The sequence below is a fragment of the Sapajus apella genome, unplaced genomic scaffold (genome assembly GCF_009761245.1).
Source record: "Sapajus apella isolate SASKATOON/1434 unplaced genomic scaffold, GSC_monkey_1.0 scaffold16, whole genome shotgun sequence".
Taxonomy (NCBI): domain Eukaryota; kingdom Metazoa; phylum Chordata; class Mammalia; order Primates; family Cebidae; genus Sapajus; species Sapajus apella.
This window is the reverse complement of record NW_022436956.1, coordinates 6,326,730-6,344,628: the sequence shown is the minus strand read 5'-3', so window position 1 is coordinate 6,344,628 and position 17,899 is coordinate 6,326,730. Positions and strand designations below refer to the sequence as shown.

General features: G+C 34.7%; 1 protein-coding gene across 7 annotated transcripts in view; it reads right to left on the bottom strand.

The window, feature by feature from the left end:
• The window catches only part of ARHGAP32 (Rho GTPase activating protein 32), a 312,493-nt gene that overhangs the window by 25,687 nt on the left and 268,907 nt on the right, over positions 1-17,899 (bottom strand). For all 7 annotated transcript variants that reach the window (XM_032285000.1, XM_032284999.1, XM_032285001.1 and 4 more), the window contains 4 exons: positions 10,467-10,616; positions 2,556-2,658; positions 1,057-1,201; positions 536-618 (listed from right to left, as the gene is read on the bottom strand). In XM_032285000.1, coding sequence (XP_032140891.1) covers positions 536-618; positions 1,057-1,201; positions 2,556-2,658; positions 10,467-10,616 — 481 coding nt within the window. The remainder of the gene's footprint in view (positions 1-535; positions 619-1,056; positions 1,202-2,555; positions 2,659-10,466; positions 10,617-17,899) is intronic.

The window sequence follows — 17,899 nt, the reverse complement described above, 5'->3', positions numbered from 1 at the left end:
CATACTAAAATCTAGTTTCAACCATTTTCTTTTTCTCACTAGCTGGCAAAGTCCTCTTCAATTTTATTCTGGTTTTCTCAGACGTAACCACAAATATTTCCAAGAGTTCAAACTAACATACAAATCAAATTATGTTTTAAAAAGTAGCAACAACAACAAAACCAATGAAGAAACTAAAACAAACAAAAAATCTACAAGTTTAGTCTACCATCCATTTGTCTATCCATCTATTCATTCAACCTACCTTTAAGTACCTATAGGATACTAAGCAGTGTGCCAGGCCCTGGGGATCTAAGGACCAATGAACATCTAAACATACACACACACACACACACACACACACACACGTACACATATATATAGTATATGTGTGTGTTTATATATGTATAAGTAAAATACAAATCCATTCTTTTAAAATGGAAATTTAATTAGAACTCCAAGGAAGTTTAAATAGAAATCCAAAGGGAAAAAAAAAAAACTGTTTACAGGTCAATCAACCGCTAACTCCACCTGGTATTTACCCACAGTGGCTGACCTGTAGTGTGGTGGCGGGAGCTGCTGGATGACATCGTGGATTTTTATCAGCCTTTCTTCATCTGTTGCTGCTGAAACTGCATCCTAGAACAGTCATAGTACAAAATAAACTAGTGAGCTTTGTTGGTAAAAATCAAAGTTCTTCACTTACAATTTAATTTTCACTCTGAGATCAACTCACTTTGCTCTTGGATGCAACACGGTGAGGAAACACAACATTGTATTAAGGAAGTCAACTGTTTCCATGCAGTGTGTGAACACTGAGATCTATGAAACTAAGTTTAAAAGGCTTGACAGTAATCCGTATTAAGGGTAACAAGACTAGTAGCTCAAAGTCAGAAAGCAACAGAATGATACTCTACAGCAAAGACCACAGACTAACTGGCAATATTTGTTTTTTTAAGAAGTCATTTTAGTCATAGAACTATTTCTTACATGGGACGAAACCAACGTTCCCATGTTTTGAACAAAAGCGCAGCAAAGTTCCACAAAGAATTAGATTCAAAAGTAGCCTGTACTCACAGAAAATTTCTCATACAGCTGGTAGGTAAGCAGAGGGTTTGGGAGTTCCCGGAAGTACAGCTTACATAGGGAGCCCACAGAATGGATGTCCTGAACATATGGTTCTTTCGTCAGGTCGGGGACATGCTCAGAGTCAAATTCATGGCTGATATAGACAGAAGAGGACAAGCAAGTCATTTGACTGAGGAAAGCAAATATATGTCTTAAAAACAGAAAGCATAGGCCCTAAAAGTATTTAGCTCTATTTCAGTGAGTTGCTATTATCTTCTATTTATTATACTTTACATAAGTCATGTTTGGACTTCAGCAACAACTGGATGTCTTAGTACAAGACAGATACCTTTCTATGTAGAAATTAAGGGCACAGCTTTAACATTAAAATGTACAATGGCCTCTGAGATACATATGAATGAACAGCTCTTACAGTACATCAGTCTGAAAACAGGACTCCTAATTGCTAATGATTTGAATATCCAATATTTTGGCAAGTCTAGGGGCTAGCGTTGAATGGCAAATGATCCATGAACAATTATGAGCAGAAATTCTGCAGGTACAAATTATACGACACAAGAATGCTTTTCTAAAGCAGAGTAAAAAAGTCAGAAACAACATAAAGCAATTCCTACCTACCTAACAACAAATTTTAATAAGCAGGAAAATGTGTATCATTAGAATGAGTAAAATAAAAGTTGTATACAGAATAATAAGGCAGATTAAGCTCACTCTCCAGGAATTTAATTAATATTAATCCACAGGCATGAAACCACTTATCATCTACCTAGAGGATTAATGTGTGTGTATAATATGAATATGGGATTTACTTTGTCTTAAACTGAAGACTAAAACTGTCTTTAGTACAAGTGGTATTTATGTATTTTTCAAGCATGTATTCCCAAAAACTGAGAAGGGCTCTGTGATTCTTTAAAATATTAAAATCCCTACAGAATAATGGCAGTTACCATGCACCACAATACAAACAAAAGATAATGGCATATCAAGAATAGACTAGAATCCAAAAGATTAAGCAAAAATAAAATATTGCTGACACAGAGTATGTCACTGTTTTTGTCTCAGAGAAGATTTGGGGAGGATATGTACGGATGCATACTTGAGCATATACACAGAATCGGGGTCAAAGGAGATTAGAAAATGTTCCATTACCATCCATTTTAATTAACACCTAAAGAATAACTCTATTATAATGCAAATTTTATCTCTTACCGCTGTCATCAGCTCAAACTCAATTTGCTAAAATCTTCAATCATTATAAAGAGGCAAAATACAAGTACTGAAGAGATTAAGGTGAATGATTATCTGATATTACAGATGAAAAAATGCCATTTAGGAAAGTATACACAGAAAATAACATGGATATTATTTCCTATTTTATCTAAGCTACTTTAATAACAACAGGTTATCAAAGTAAGTGAATCTGTTTTTGAAATATTTTCATTTTAATTGGTTAAATAGGAGTGAAAAAATGCCATATAAGATTTTACCGTAGTCTCTGGATATTGGAGGCAACACCAGAAAGGCGATATATTCCATCCACAATGCCATATCTCTCAATGAATGCTGTGCAGCTTTGAAGAACCTGGGGCACTAAAGAGAATTTTTAAAGACATAGATTTAATTAGTAGTATTCACTGTAACCAAAGTTGCCAAAAAATAAGATTGTTTTAGTTTACAAAAGCAAAATAAAATTTGTAAATTAAAGATAAAAGAGGCAAAAATTAATCCACTACAAAAAATGATGGGGTATATTTACCTAATTTCACACCTCAAATAGATAAATAGTTCCTGAATAATCAAGACTGGCTCTATGTCATTACACTTAACTAAGTAAAAGAGTTTATACATTATTAGGACAGTCTCTCTTCTGCAGTAGACTCAGTTAGATCATGTTACAGTAACATATTACAGTAAAATGAACTGTTTAGTCCTAACACCATGCCAGATTTTTAAAAAATACATCTGTTCAGCTGACTTTCATATATAGCAAATGAATATATAAAGTTAAATGCTTATCCCAACAACATAATTGCTTGTAAGTGCTGCAAAGTTTTGCTTCTAAAAAAGTATCTTCTATCTTTTCATAGTTAATGTAAATTCTGACTTTATTCAATAAACAAAACACTAATATAATGCAAAGGCCAAAGCAATTTCAAATAGATAGAATCTTGTAACTTCCTGGCCATTTTTACATTAACTTACTGACATTCTGACTTTATATTATCAGCTCATAATAAAGGACACGCTGTCTGGCTAGCTCCATTAATATACACTGGAAAGCTGTCTGAGCCATGTAGTATAGAATAGAATTTTCAAAGTATATGATACAAAATTTTTTATAACCATTCAAAATTTATAACAGCTGAGACTTTAACATTAGTTGTTTTGCAATGCAGATTGATGAGTTTATAGACTTTAGTATGATCATTTGATAGGGTTAGTTAAAATCCTTGAAAAGAAATCCTTGGAAATTTTGGTTTGCAAAGAGCTACTATAATAGAGATAAAACATTCGGAGTGGCAAATGAAACAAACAAGACATTTTAATAAGATAATTTTAGTGAATATATTTCATTTACAGTATATTGTCATTCCTTTATTATTATAATCGACTTTTCCTTGGTTTTCCTAAATTTTGTTGTCCTTCCTGGAGTCTATCTTTAAATTCTGTCAGATTCTATAAGAACATTTAAAACTTAACCTCCTTATCTTTGATTAAAAAATAAAGCAAAAACCAAAAACCAGCAGCTGATAATATTAAGTACTAAATATACACCAGGCTAAGTGCTTTACAATGCATACTTTCTGATTTTCAGAGAAATCCTACAAGGAAAGTACTATCATATCCCCATTTTTATAGAGAAGAAATTGTATCTTAGAAAAAGTAAGTTTTACTCAAGGGCAGGCAGGAAACAGCGGCAGAAGTGAGATTCTAACTCAAGCAGTCCAAATACAGAGCCAATGCTTTTAACTACTGCAATATACTGCCCAGCAGAGAAGGTCTTTCACAATTCACACTCAATTATTATTGTATTTCCATATTCCACAACTCCAGGCCAAGTGAAATCTTACCTTCTGCCATACAAACCAACCATCCTATGATTCCTTCACAAAACAATTTCCTCTAGCTGGATTCTCCCCTACAACCCTCCTTCATATAGAAAATTCTTGGCTATTGTTCAAAATCCAGCTAAACCATCACTCTTAAGCAAGCCTTCATTGAATACCCACAAGTAGAGGTAGGTGAGCACTGTGTTTTATGTGCTCACAGAACAATATTTCAAATTATCATTTATTATTACCCTTTTCTGACCATGGGCTCTTCAAGTGCAAAACCATGCAAAATTCATCTTTGTATATTTAAAACTCAGGAACACTGTCCTGACACAATGCACACAATTAGCAAGTGAATTAATTTACAGGTGCCCTCAGAGCCTGAAATAGTTATTATCTGGTCAAGTTAGCAGGGAAGGAGCCTTAGTTTTCATACAGAGTTAGACTAATTTCTGCCTCTAAAAATATTCAAGACTTTTAGCAACAAGAAAGGGATATATTTATGCAGTAAAGATGAGGGCAGGCAGAATTGCTGGGTACTTCTTGTGGATTCAATTGATATTAGAAGCAATCTCTGTGTCAAAATCATATGCAAAATATATAGTATCTTTACAAAAGCTTGGGTCCTAGTTCTAACATTGTCCCACCAATGATAACATCGGTGTTTTAGGCTTCAATTCTAAAAACTGGAAGTGGAATAATAAAATTTGGGGCTAGAAAATTTCAGTCACCTGCTTCAAAGGGAATATATTTAGAGATTACAGGGATAATTAACATCATTACTTAGGAAAAGAGTTAAAATTCTTTCCTGTAAAGCATCAAGAAGATGCTTCTCATTATGTATGCTCCGAATTAACAAGCTAATTCACCCAAGTACACAGGCAGTTTGTCTTGGAAGAAAACCCTTCAGAGCACAGTATTTTATTTCCTAACTTTTCCATATTGTCAATCTATACTAGCACACAAACATTTTTTATAAAATTAAGCTACTATTTATAAAAAAGGATAGGTAATTTTTATTGGATGTGTACATCTGTGTGTTAAAAGATTCATATCTGTTTACTATTCCAAATAAGTAGGAAAACATTGAAAACATGGAGAATTAGAGGTGTTTTCCTGATAATAGGACCAAGTCCCCACTCACATAATACTTCATGGCAAGCATCTGAATTGTTTTCTTATATTTTGTATTCCCTGAGTAGAAGGACTGAATGTCTACACAACAATCACATAATAAGCTTAATAAATAAAATTACATAATTATTACTTATAAGTTTAGGAGAGACAAATGAGACATTTAATATAAATAGCTGGCAAAATGAAAGAAAAACATAAACTTGAATTTTGAAGAAAAGAGAGCAGAACTGAAAAACAATGTCAGAAGAAAAAAAAGATCTGGTTTCTTTTTTCACTAAATAGTAGGAAAACAGTATAAGAATCTAATATATTCTCAGCCAGGCGCGGTGGCTCAAGCCTGTAATCCCAGCACTTTGGGAGGCCGAGGCGGGTGAATCACAAGGTCAAGAGATCGAGACCATCCTGGTCAACATGGTGAAACCTCGTCTCTACTAAAACTACAAAAAATTAGCTGGGCATGGTGGCGCGTGCCTGTAATCCCAGCTGCTCAGGAGGCTGAGGCAGGAGAATTGCCTGAACCCAGGAGGCGGAGGTTGCGGTGAGCCGAGATCGCGCCATTGCACTCCAGCCTGGGTAACAAGAGCGAAACTCCGTCTAAAAAAATAAATAAATAAATAAATAAATAAAATAAATAAAATTAAAAAAAAAAAAAGAATCTAATATATTCTATTTTGTAAAAAAAAATCCTAGTTTTAGAAAAAAGGCAGTTTATTAGTTACCCCAAACCATCTAACAAATCAGCCAAATGTATACTGAATAATGATGTAGTCAAAAAATAACATTAGAAACATCCAAAATGGTTCCTCCAAAAGATTGTACGACTTTTAGAATCATTCCCACATTCTCCACATAATACACTTCTGATTTACTTTCATTTTACATTCTTAGTTTTTAAAATATCATATGACAACAGAATAAGAATTACATATTTAAATTAAAATTGGTGATCCTTAAAATTAGAATATGGCTAAAAGAAGTAGGAAATGGCTCACTGCATCCTTGATGCATCCTCCCACCTCAGCCTTTCAAGTAGCTGGAATCACAGGTGTGGGCAACCATGCCCAACTAATTTTTAAAAATTTTTTTGTAAAGGCCCTGTCTCTACAAAAAAATTAATGATAAAAAATCAGGTTTTTTCTGGTATCAGATACCAGAAAACTCTCTGTTCCACTCAATTAGATTTTATCATAATTAGGGAAAAGATGAATACTGTAGTTTAACCTGCTATTTTTCAGAAAGAAGTGATATAATAGCTTCTGTCTTCCCCTACTAACCTTAAGAAGAATGAAAACACATCTGAAACTTCTAAGTACAACTAAATTTGAATTGATATTGAGAGAGAATGAGCATGGCAGAACAAATTGGAAAACTCTCCTTTTTTGAGACAGAATCTTGCACTGTCACCCAGGCTGCAGTGTAATGGCATGATCTTGGCTCACTGCAACCTCTGCCTCCCAGGTTCAAGCAATTCTCCTGCCTCAGCCTCCTGAGCAGCTAGAATTCCAGCTATGGTATGAGCCACCACACCCAGCCCCCTACAAAGTCTTAAGATCTTAAAAAACTAAAATTCCTAACATATTTATTAAATCAAAGACAAACTACTACATCATTTAACTGCTAAAAAAACATTTTACTTCCTAATTAAAACTTAGTTAATAAACTTCAAAGGTTTCCCTTCTCCTGCTAATTTAGGCTTCATTTGAATATTCAAATGAACATCCTTCTTATGAATATTTATTCATTTCTTACCCCTAATGAAACAGGAAATTATTTTAACATGCCAAGTATAATATATCTGACCTCAGCCTTCAAGGTTTCTGGCTCCTAAAGTTTACTGAATTTCAATTACACTTTAACATCACAAGTCAATTTTTTCTTCTAGTCATTTAACTTTGTTGGTAAAGAGGGATTAATCTTCCAGGATTATGAAATTCATTTCTAATATTCCTCTAATTTTTTTAACTGAAAAAGCAAGAAAGCTAAGAAAAAAAAATCACAATATTCTCTAATACTTTAATTATATTCATTTTTCATATCACCTACATAACCAGACTTTTAAGAATTATATCTACTGTTTATATACAACATTGTTTCAGGTTTCTACACTGTTTTCAAACTTATTTATTTATTTACTTGCTTACTTACTTACTTACTTATTTAGAGACAGGGTTTTGCCCTGTTGCCCAGGCTGGAGTGCAGTGACATGATTAATTGCTTAATGTAGTCTCCAACTCCTGGGGTCCAGCAATCCTCCTACCTCAGCCTCCAAACTAGCTAGAAGTACAGGTGTATGCCGCCATGCCCAGCTCATTTTGTATATTTTTTTGTATAAATGGGGTCTTGTTATGCTGCCCAGGCTGGTATAAACTCCCGGTCTCCAGTGATCCTCCTACCTTGGCCTCCCAAAGTACTAGAATTACAGGAATAAGCCATCTCACCCAGCCCAAACTTAAAATTTTTAACAGCTTCAACATTTATAGAACATTCCCCTGTCCGGGTGTGATGGCTCATGCTTATAATCCCAGCACTCTGGGAGGCTGAGGTGGGTAGATTGCTTGAGTCTAGGAGTTCAAGACCATCCTGGCCAACATGGTGAAATCAAATCTCTACAAAAAATACAAAAATTAGCTGGGTGTGATGGTGCATGCCTGTAGTCCCAGCTATTCAGGAGGCTGAGGCAGGGGGACAGCTTAAGCCCAGGAGGCAGAGGTTGCAGTGACCTGAGATCGTGCTACTGCACTCCAGTCTAGATGACAGAGTGAAACCCCATCTCAAAAAAGAACATTCTCCCAAATTTGGGTATTTAACTTTTTTTGCTTTCATACATAATGCTATAATGAACATTTTTGTTTCTATTTAATTATGACATTAAGGTAAGTCCGTAAGCATGAATTCATTAGCTGAAGGGAACACTATAAAGTGTCTTGCTATGAAGTGTCAAATGTTTTCCAAAAAGGCAGTGCTAACTCAGAACCATCTGAAGTCAACAATTCTTAACCTATTGGTAAAAACCACTACTATGTTTAATGGCACTGGATATAATAATTTAGAAAAATAGCTTTAATATTTACCAATGTAAAATAGTATTTCAAAATTGCCTAAAGATACATTTCCAGGATTACAAACAAGGAGAAACATTTTTCTGTATTTTGTTTATTATCGATTGCCCTGTTGACAGTTTAATGTTTATATCTTTTCTCAATTCTTTTACTCAGGAACTTAAATTTTCCCAAAAATCTGAAATGATATTCTCATACACTATGATAGCAGCATTTCATCATATCCAAAAATGATTATTTTTCTTGTCTATGATACCTCTCCCTCTACATTTTTATTTTTCATTATATGAAAAGTATATATATTTAAGTCATCTCTTTATGTTTTTTGTTTAAACCTGAGAAGGAGCTATTATTCATTTTATCTCAAAACAAAATCAATTCACACTGGCAATTCTGTAAGTTTAAAATGGTTAACTTACACATTTGAAGTTTATTTTCAGTATGACAAAATGTAAATTTTTTTCAAACTGCTATTTAATTATCTCTATATATTACAAATCGTTCTTCCTCATGACATGGTTCTAAAACCATACTTTTCTCACAATGGATTCTTATGTAGAGTAACAACTACTTCTGAACACTCTAAGCTGTTTGACTCACATTTCATTCTCTGCAAAAAACTCTGTCTTTTTTTTTTTTTTTTTTTAAAGATAAGGTCTTGCTCTGTTACCCAGACTGGAGTGCAGTGGTGTAAAATCAGCTCACTGCAACCCCCACGTCCCGAGCTCTCTCACCTTGCCCTCCCAAGTGGCTGGGATTACAGGCGCATACTGCTTTGCTGGTTAATTTTTGTATTTTTGGTAGAGACCATGTTGCACAGGCTGATCTCAAACTCTTAGGCTCAAGCTATCTGCCTGCCTTGGACTCCTAAAGTGCTGGGATTACAGGTGTGAACTACTGCACCCAGTGAAAACTCTGCCTTTTAGTTTTGAATATTGTTTTAACATCTAGTAAAACTAGATGTCTCCTATCCTATCACTGATTTTTTTTTTTTGACATTCTTACTGGTTGAGTTTTCCACGTGCATTAGTTGCAAAACTAATCCTCAGAGTTTTTGTTTTTGTTTTTTTGGGATCTGCATTAAGTTGGTATTAATTTGAGAATAACATCTGTTTGAAATTACATTTTGTCTACTCTCTCAAGAAACATGGTACAGTTTGCGTTAAATTCCTAACTCCATTGATATTCTTTAAACAATGAGTAAGACCTTAATTTGAACTTGATACTATCAACCCAGTATTATTACTTTACCACTGTTTCTCACTAATGGTCTTCTCAAAAGGCACAATGGGTATTTCCCATACAAATTTTGAATTTCACAATCACCCATTTCTGGTACTTAACAACATTATAGGTAGATCCTGCCTTCATCTTCTGGAATCTCTGAAAGAGATGCTAGAGGAAAGTGCTATTTTAAAATATAAAAGGAAAACATTTTTTTCTTTCCCTTCTATCCTTCTCCCCATTCAAAAATTAAATTCTTGATTCATAATTTAATTTATAAATAAAGGAATATAGATTCCTACAAAAAATAAAATACAGATTCTCTATTAAAAAATAAAATGAGAAAAATTAGCCAGGTGTTGTGGTGCATGCCTCTAGTCCCAGCTACTCAGGAGGCTGAAGTGGGAGGACTGCCTAAGTCTAGGAGTTCAAGGCTGCAGTTAGCTCTTATCACACCACCGCATTCCAGCTTGGGTGACAAACCAAGGCCTTGTCTCTTTAAAAACAAACAAAAAAAAAATTGGAAGATTGATTTTGGCACTTTATGTGTCAAAACTATGGTAGTTTTTTCCATAAGAAGAATTAGATAAATATTTTAGGAATAAAATGTGGGTGGCAAAACTGGCTGAAGAAGCTATCTAGGGAGAAACAGAAACTAACAAAATAACAGGGAGGTTGTAATACATTTTGTGTGAACGTCCTACTCTTCCCAAACAGAACATGAGCATCTCTGATGCCAAAGTGCATTCTTAGACTTTTCATTCTCAGCTCCCCCCAGAACTGAGTAACTGAGAAAGCGTAATACATGCATTGAACTGAAATGAAACAGGTATCATTTGCATAAATCTACTTCATAATTGGTTATAGAGAACCAATATGGAGACATCAGAAACTGAAAGTATATGCTTGCACATTTTATTTTTACCTTCAAAACCAGAATTTAGAAGGTGCTCCCCCAGGTCACAACCAAACACCCTCTCTTTCAAGATTCCCCGCTGCTTCAGCTTCTGTTTTGTTGGACGAGACTTCATGAATGTTCGTAAGAAAGTAATGAGCTTGCCGTGCTTTTTAGACACTAAAAATCAATAAAGAGAAAATATCTTGGCTGTAGCAAGAGGTTACATTTTAAGTTAGCATAAAAAGAAACATATCTAGAGAGGCTGACAGCAAAATGATCTATTATGAATACACTTTATAATCTTCAGGAAAATTTCAGCTAAGAGTTGTGTTATAAATAACATCATAATTTTGTACTTTCTTCTCACCACCTTACCTCATGAGAGTGTGAGCAAATTCAAGTGTTGTAACCCATGACATCTGAATCATGCTTGGTAAACCAGTCATCTTCCCAATGCACACTTAAGAATTGTTACAGGATTACAAGAGGAACCTGAGTTTTGCTGTAATACATTGCTTTGGAGATCTTTAAAATAAGTAAGACTTAAAATGATGTAAAAGTAATTTGCATTTCTAGTCAATTTTTAAATTATTTTACTTGATGGTTAGAAAGTTTCGTAGCACTTGTAATCTGTTGAATACAACTGAAAAAAGAAAACTCTCATTTTGCAAAGAGAACATGCCCATGATGACAAAGAACACACTTGTCAACCTAATGGCTATATAAATAAAAAACACACACCCACAAAAGCATCAGGTCTTCCATTAACATTCGTCTATAACATACTAAATACTCCTCTTCAATCCTTTGTAGATCAAGGCAAGAGGTGAGTAAATTAATATTTGAAAAAATATTTTCACTGACTGATACATTAGAAAGACAATTGAAAAAAACTGAAAGTAAATCTCTTTAAAATGACTTTTGCCGAGAAGTGCAGCCTATAGGGATAATTAATTATGCTAAACGTTGACACACAACAATATCATGAGGTCAAAGATTAGTCGTTAGATAGAAGACTAAGCCAGATGGCCTCAATCCACCTACTCAGTTTGCAGATGATTACTGGGAGTCTTACTGAATCCTGCTATACATTTTTAAATTTTTCATGGGTATACAGTAGGCATATATATTTATGGATACAAGAGGTATTCTGATACAGGCATGCAAAGTGTAATAATAACACCAGGGTAAATGGGATATCCATCCCCTCAAGCATTTATCCTTTGTGTTACAAACAATCCCATTATAGTCTTGTAGTTATTTTTAAATGTACATTTAAATTAATTTTGACTGTTTGTCAGCCTGTTGTGCTATCAAATACCAGGTCTTATTCATTCTTTCTCTTTTTTTGTACCCATTAATCATCCCTATTCCCCCAACATCAGCTTATTTTCTGGCTTCTGGTAACCATCCTTCTACTCTGTCTCCATGATTTCAAATGTTTCGATTTTCAGATCCTACAAATAAGGGAGAACATGCGAAGTTTGTCTTTCTGTGCTTGGCTTATTTCACTTAATATAATACATCTAGTTGTTGGATGTTGTTGCAAATGACTGAATCTCATTACATTTTTATGGCTGAATACTACTGCATTGTGTATATGTACCACATTTTCTTTATCCATTCATCTGCTGATGAACACTTAGGCTGCTTACAAATCTTGGCTATTGTGAGCAGGGATACAACAAACATGATGGTATGCAGGTATCTCTTCCATATACGAATTTCCTTTCTTTTGGGGAATTGCTGTATTGTATAGTAGCTTTATTTTTAGTTTTTTGAGGACCCTCAAAACTATTCTCCATAGTGGTTGTACTAATTTACATTTCCACCAACAAAGTGCAAGGGTTCCCCTTTTTCTACATTTGTTGATGCCTGTCTTCGATAAAAGCTATTCTAAGGTGAGATGACATCTCATTGTAGTTTTAATTTGCATTTCTCTAATGATCAATGATATTCAGCATCTTTTATATACCTATTTGCCATTTGCATGTCTTCTTTTAAGAAATGGCTATTCAGATCTTTTGTCCATTTGTTAATCAAATTATTAAATTTTTTTCCTTTGAGTTTTTTGAGCTCCTTATATATTTTTCTTATTAATCTTTTGTCAGATAGGTAGTTTGCAAATATTTTCTCCCATTCTGTGGGTTGTCTCTTCACTTTACTGATTGTTTCCTTTTCTGTGCAGAAGGTTTTGAACTTGATGTGATCCCATTTGTCCATTTTTGCCTAAGTTGCCCATGCTTGTTGTGTTATTCATGAAATCTTTCCCCTCTCTAACTGTCCTGGAGATTTTTCCCAATATTTTCTTTTAGTAGTTTTATAGTTTGAGGACTTAGATTTAAGTCTTCAATCCATTTGGACTTAATTTTTGCATACGGTGAGAGAGAGGGGTCCAGTTTCATTCTTCTGTACATGGATGCCCAGTTTTCCCAGCACCATTTATTGAAGAGACTGTTATTTCCCCAATGTATGCTCTTGGCGCCTCTGACAAAAATTAGTTCACTGCAGTTGTCTGGATGTGTTTCTGGGTTCTCTATTCTGTTCCATTGGTCCATGTGTCTGTTTTTATGGCATGCTGTTTTGGTTATTACAAATATAATATAATTTGAAGTCAGGTAATGTGATTCCTCCAGTTTTGGTCTTTTAGCTTAGGGTAGCTATGGCTATTACTTGGTTCCATATAAATTTTAGGATTTTTTTTTTCTATTCCTGTGAAGTATGTCATTGGTATTTTGATAGGAATTGTATTAAATCTGTAGTTTGGTTTGAATAATATGGACATTTTTAACAATATCAGCTCTCCCAATTCATGAACATGGAATACCCTTTCAATTTATTTGTATTCTCTTCCATTTCTTGCATCAGTGTTTTAGAGTTTTCATCATAAAGATCTTGCACTTCTTTAGTTAATTCCTAGGTATTTTATTTGTAGCTATTATAAATGAGATTGCTTTCTTGATTTCTTTTTCAGATTGTTCACTGTTGATATAGAAATGTTACTGAATTTTCCATGTTAACTTTGTATGGCCACTTTACTGAACTTGTTTATCAGTTCAAATGTTTTTTGGTGGGGTATTTAGGATCTCCAAATATATGATTATATCATTTCAAACAAGGATAATTTGGCTTCTTCCTCTTCAATTTGAGTACCCTTTCTTTCTCTTTTCTGATTGCTCTAGCCAGAACTTCCAATATTATATTAAAGAAGAGTGGTAAAAGTGGGCATCCTTGTCATGTTCCTGATCTTAGAGAAAAGATATTCAGTTTTTCCCCATTCAGTAGGATGCTAGCTATGGGTCTGTAGCATATTGCTTTTATTATGCTGAGATATGTTCCTTCTATACCTATTTTTTCAGGGGTTTTATCATGGAGGGATGCTGAATTTTCATCAAATGCTTTTTCAGCATCAATTAAAATGTTCATATGGTATTGTCCTTCATTCCGTTGATGTGATGTATCACATTTATTGATTTGTGTATGTTGAACTATCCTTGCATCCTTGGGATAACTCCCACTTGGTCATGATAAATGACCTTGTTAATGTCTAATTGGATTCAGTTTGGTATTTTGTTGAGGATTTTTTGCATCAATATTCATCAGTGATACTGGCCTGTAGTTTTCTTTTTTTGATGTGTCATTGGTTTTGTTGTCAGTGTAATAGTACTGGCTTCATAGAATCAGTTTGGAAATATTCTTTCCTCTATTTTCTGAATAAATTAGAATTGGTATTTGTTCTTATCTGATTAAATGTTTGGTAAAAATTTAGCAGTTAAGCCACTGGGTCCTGGGCTTTTCTTTGCTGGGAGACTTTTTATTATGATTTCTATCTCATTACTTGTTATTGGTCTGTTCAAGTTTTGGATTTCTTCATGGTTTGAGCTTGGTAAGTTGAATATGTCTAGAAGTTCATCCGTTTATTTTAGATTTTCCAACTTACTGGCATATAGTTGCTTATAAGAGCCACTAATGAGCCCTTGAATTTCTGCATTGTCAGTTGTAATGTCTCCTTTTTCATATCTGATTATTTGGGTCTTCTCTCTTTTTTTTCCCTTAGTCTAGCTAAAGGTTTGTCAATTATGTTTAACTTTTTGAAAAATCAACTTTTTCTTTTGTTAATCTTTTTTGTTTCCTTTTTTTCAATTTCACTTGTATCTGCTCTGATCTTTTATTATTGCTTTTTCTTCTATGAATTTTGGGTTTGGCTTATTCTTGCTTTTTTAATTCTTTAAAATACATTGCAAGGTTGTTTTTTTCCTTCTCTTGTAGGTACTTATAGCTATAAATCTCCTTCTTAGTACAGCTTTTATTGTATCCCATAGGTTTTGGTATGTTGTTTCTATAATCATTTGTTTCAAGACATTTTTCAATTTCCTTCTCAATCTCTTCATTGATTCACCATCTTTCAAGAGTATATTGTTTAATTTCCATGTGTTGGTATAGTTTCCAAAATTCCTTGTTACTGATTTCTAATTTTAATCCATTGTGGCCAGAGATGCTTGATATCATTTCAATGTTTTTTTTTTTTTAATACTTTTAGATTTATATGACCTAACATATGATCTATCCTTGAGAATGATCCAAATGTTGAGGAAAAGAATGTGTATTCTGTAGCTGTTGAAATAAATGCCCTATAAATATTTATTAGGCCCTTTTAGTCTATAGTGTAGCTTAAATCCTCTGTTTCTTTGATTTTCCATCTGGAAGATCTGTGCAATGCTGAAAGTGGGATGCTGAAGTCTCCTGCTATTATTGTATTGGGATCTATATCTCTTTTTAGCTCTAACAATATTTGCTTTATATATCTGGGTGCTCTAGTGTTCAGTGTATATATGTTTACAGTTGTTATATCATTTTGCTGAATTGACCCCTTTATCATCATACAGTGACATTCTTTGTCTCTTCTTAATAGTTTCAGTCTTTAAATCTATTTTGTTTCATATAAATATAGCTACTCCTGGTTTCTGTTGGCATGGAATATCTTTTTCCATCCCTTTCTTTTCAGTTTCTGTGTGTCTTCATAGATGAAGTACATTTCCTATAGGCAACAGGCCACTGGGTCTTGTTTTTCATCCATTCAGCCACTCTATGTTTTTTATTTAAGAGTTTAGTCCATTTATATTTGATGTTATTACTGATAAGTTCAGACTCCTCCAACCATTTTGTTATTTGTTTACTGGTAGTTTTGTGGTCTTCTTTTCCTTCTTCCCTTCCTTCCTGTTTTCCTTTTAGTAAAGGTAATTTTCTTTGGTGGTATAATTCTTGCTTCCTACTTTTTGTGTATCCATTGTATGTTTTTGAGTTTGTGGTCATCATGAGGCTTGCAAATACTATCTTATGAACCATTTTAAGTTGATAACAAGTTTGCATAAACAAGCAAAAAGAAAACTAATAGACTGTATGCTTTAACTTCATCCTTTTTAAGTTTTTGTTGTCTCTATGTCTTATTATACTGTCTACATCTTAAAAAGTTGTTCTAGTTATCATTCTTTATTGGTTCATCATTTAGTCTTCTACTTAACAGCAGTTTACACACCACAGTGAGTGTTAGGTCTTTCTGTGTACTTACTATTACCAGTTAGCTTGCACCTTCATATAATTTCTTATTGTTCATTAATGTCAATTTTCTTTCTGATTGAAGTATTCCCTTAAGCATTTTTTATAGGACAGGTCTGGTATTGATGAAATTCCTTGGCTTTTATTTGTCTGGGGAAGTCTTTACTTCTTCATGTTGAAGGATGTTTTCACCAGATACACTATTCTGGGGAAAAGCTTTTTTCCTTTAGCACTTTAAATATGTCATGCACTCACTCTCTCTCTCTTGGTCTGTAAGGTTTCCACTGAAAATGGAAATGCTGCCAGATGTATTGGAGCTCCACTGTATGTTCTTTTTTCTTATTGCTATTAGTATCCTTTCTTTATCATTGACCTTTCAAAGTTTTTAAATGCCTTGAGGTAGTCTTTTCCGGGTTAAATCTGTTTAGTGTTTTGAAAACTTCTTGTGTTTGGATATTGGTATCTTTCATTTTGGGAATTCTGTGTTACTGTTTCTCTAAATAAATTTTCTTCCACTATCTCTTTCTCTACCTCCTCTTCAAGGCCAATAACTTAAACATGCCCAAGTGAGGCTATTTTCTAGATCTTACAGGCATGCTTCATTCTTTTTTGTGTGTGTGTCCTTTGACTATATTTTCAGCCTGTCTTCAAGCTCACTAATCTTTCTTCTGCTTGATCGATTCTGCTGTTAATAGGCTCTGATGTTTTCTTCAGTATTACAGTTGCATTTGTTAACTCCAGAACTTTTGCTAGATTCTTCTTAATTATTTCAATCTCTTTGTTAAACTTATCTGATAGAATTCTGAATTCCTTCTCTGTGTTATCTTGAATTTCTTTGAGTTTCCTCAAAACAGCTATTTTGAATTCTCCGTCACACACCTCTAAGGTTGGTCCCTAGTGCCTTATTTATTTAATTTGGTGGGGTCATGTTTTCCTGGATGATCTTGATGCTTATGGATGTTTGTCAGTGACTGAGCATTCAAGAGTCAGGTACTTATTGTAGTTTTCACAGTCTGGGCTTGTTTGTGCCTGTCCTTCTTGGGAAAGCTTTCCAGGTGTTCAAAAGAATTTGGGTGTTGTGATCTGCATCACAATGCAAGCTGTATCTGCATTGGTTGTCTCCTGCATTCAGTAATGATATAGTTCTTACAGATTTGTAGAGATACTGCCTTTGTGGTCTTTGAAAAAATCAGAAGCATTCTCTGGATTACCAGATCGAGACTCTTGTTCTCTTCTCTGTCTCCCAAACAAAGTATCTCTCTGTGGCTGTGATGAGCCACCTGGAGCTGGAGATGGGGTGAAACAAGCACCCCTGTGGCCACTACCACTAGGACTGCACTGGGTCAAACCCAAAGCCAGCATAGCACTTGGTCTTGCCCAAAGCCCACTGTAACTGCTAGCTGGCTACTGCCTGTTTGCTCAAGGACCTAGGAATGTATAATCAGCAGGGGGTAAAGCCAGCCAAGTTGTGCCCTTCCTTTCAAGGCGATGAGATCCCCCAGGCTCTAGGCAGGTCCAGAGATGTCCAGGAGCCAGGGACTGCTGTCAAAAACTTCAGAAATCTACCTGTAGTTCTACTGTATTGTGGCTAAGCTGGCACTCAAACCATAAGATGCAGTCCTTCCCATTCTTCTTTCCCCTTTCCACAGCCAGAGGAGCCCTGCCCCATGGCCACCATCACCACAGGCCCACAGGAAGTACTGCCAGGTTACCACTGATGTTCACTGAAGGCTACAAGGCTCTCCACTCAGCTTGTGGCTAATGCTACCAGGCCTGTAATTCATCCTTCATGGCAATGGACTCCCCTTTGGCCCAGGACAGGTACAGAAGTGCTGACCAAGAACCAAGGCCTAGAATCAGAGTCCCCAAGAGTCTGCTTAGCACTCTATCCCACTGTGGCCAAG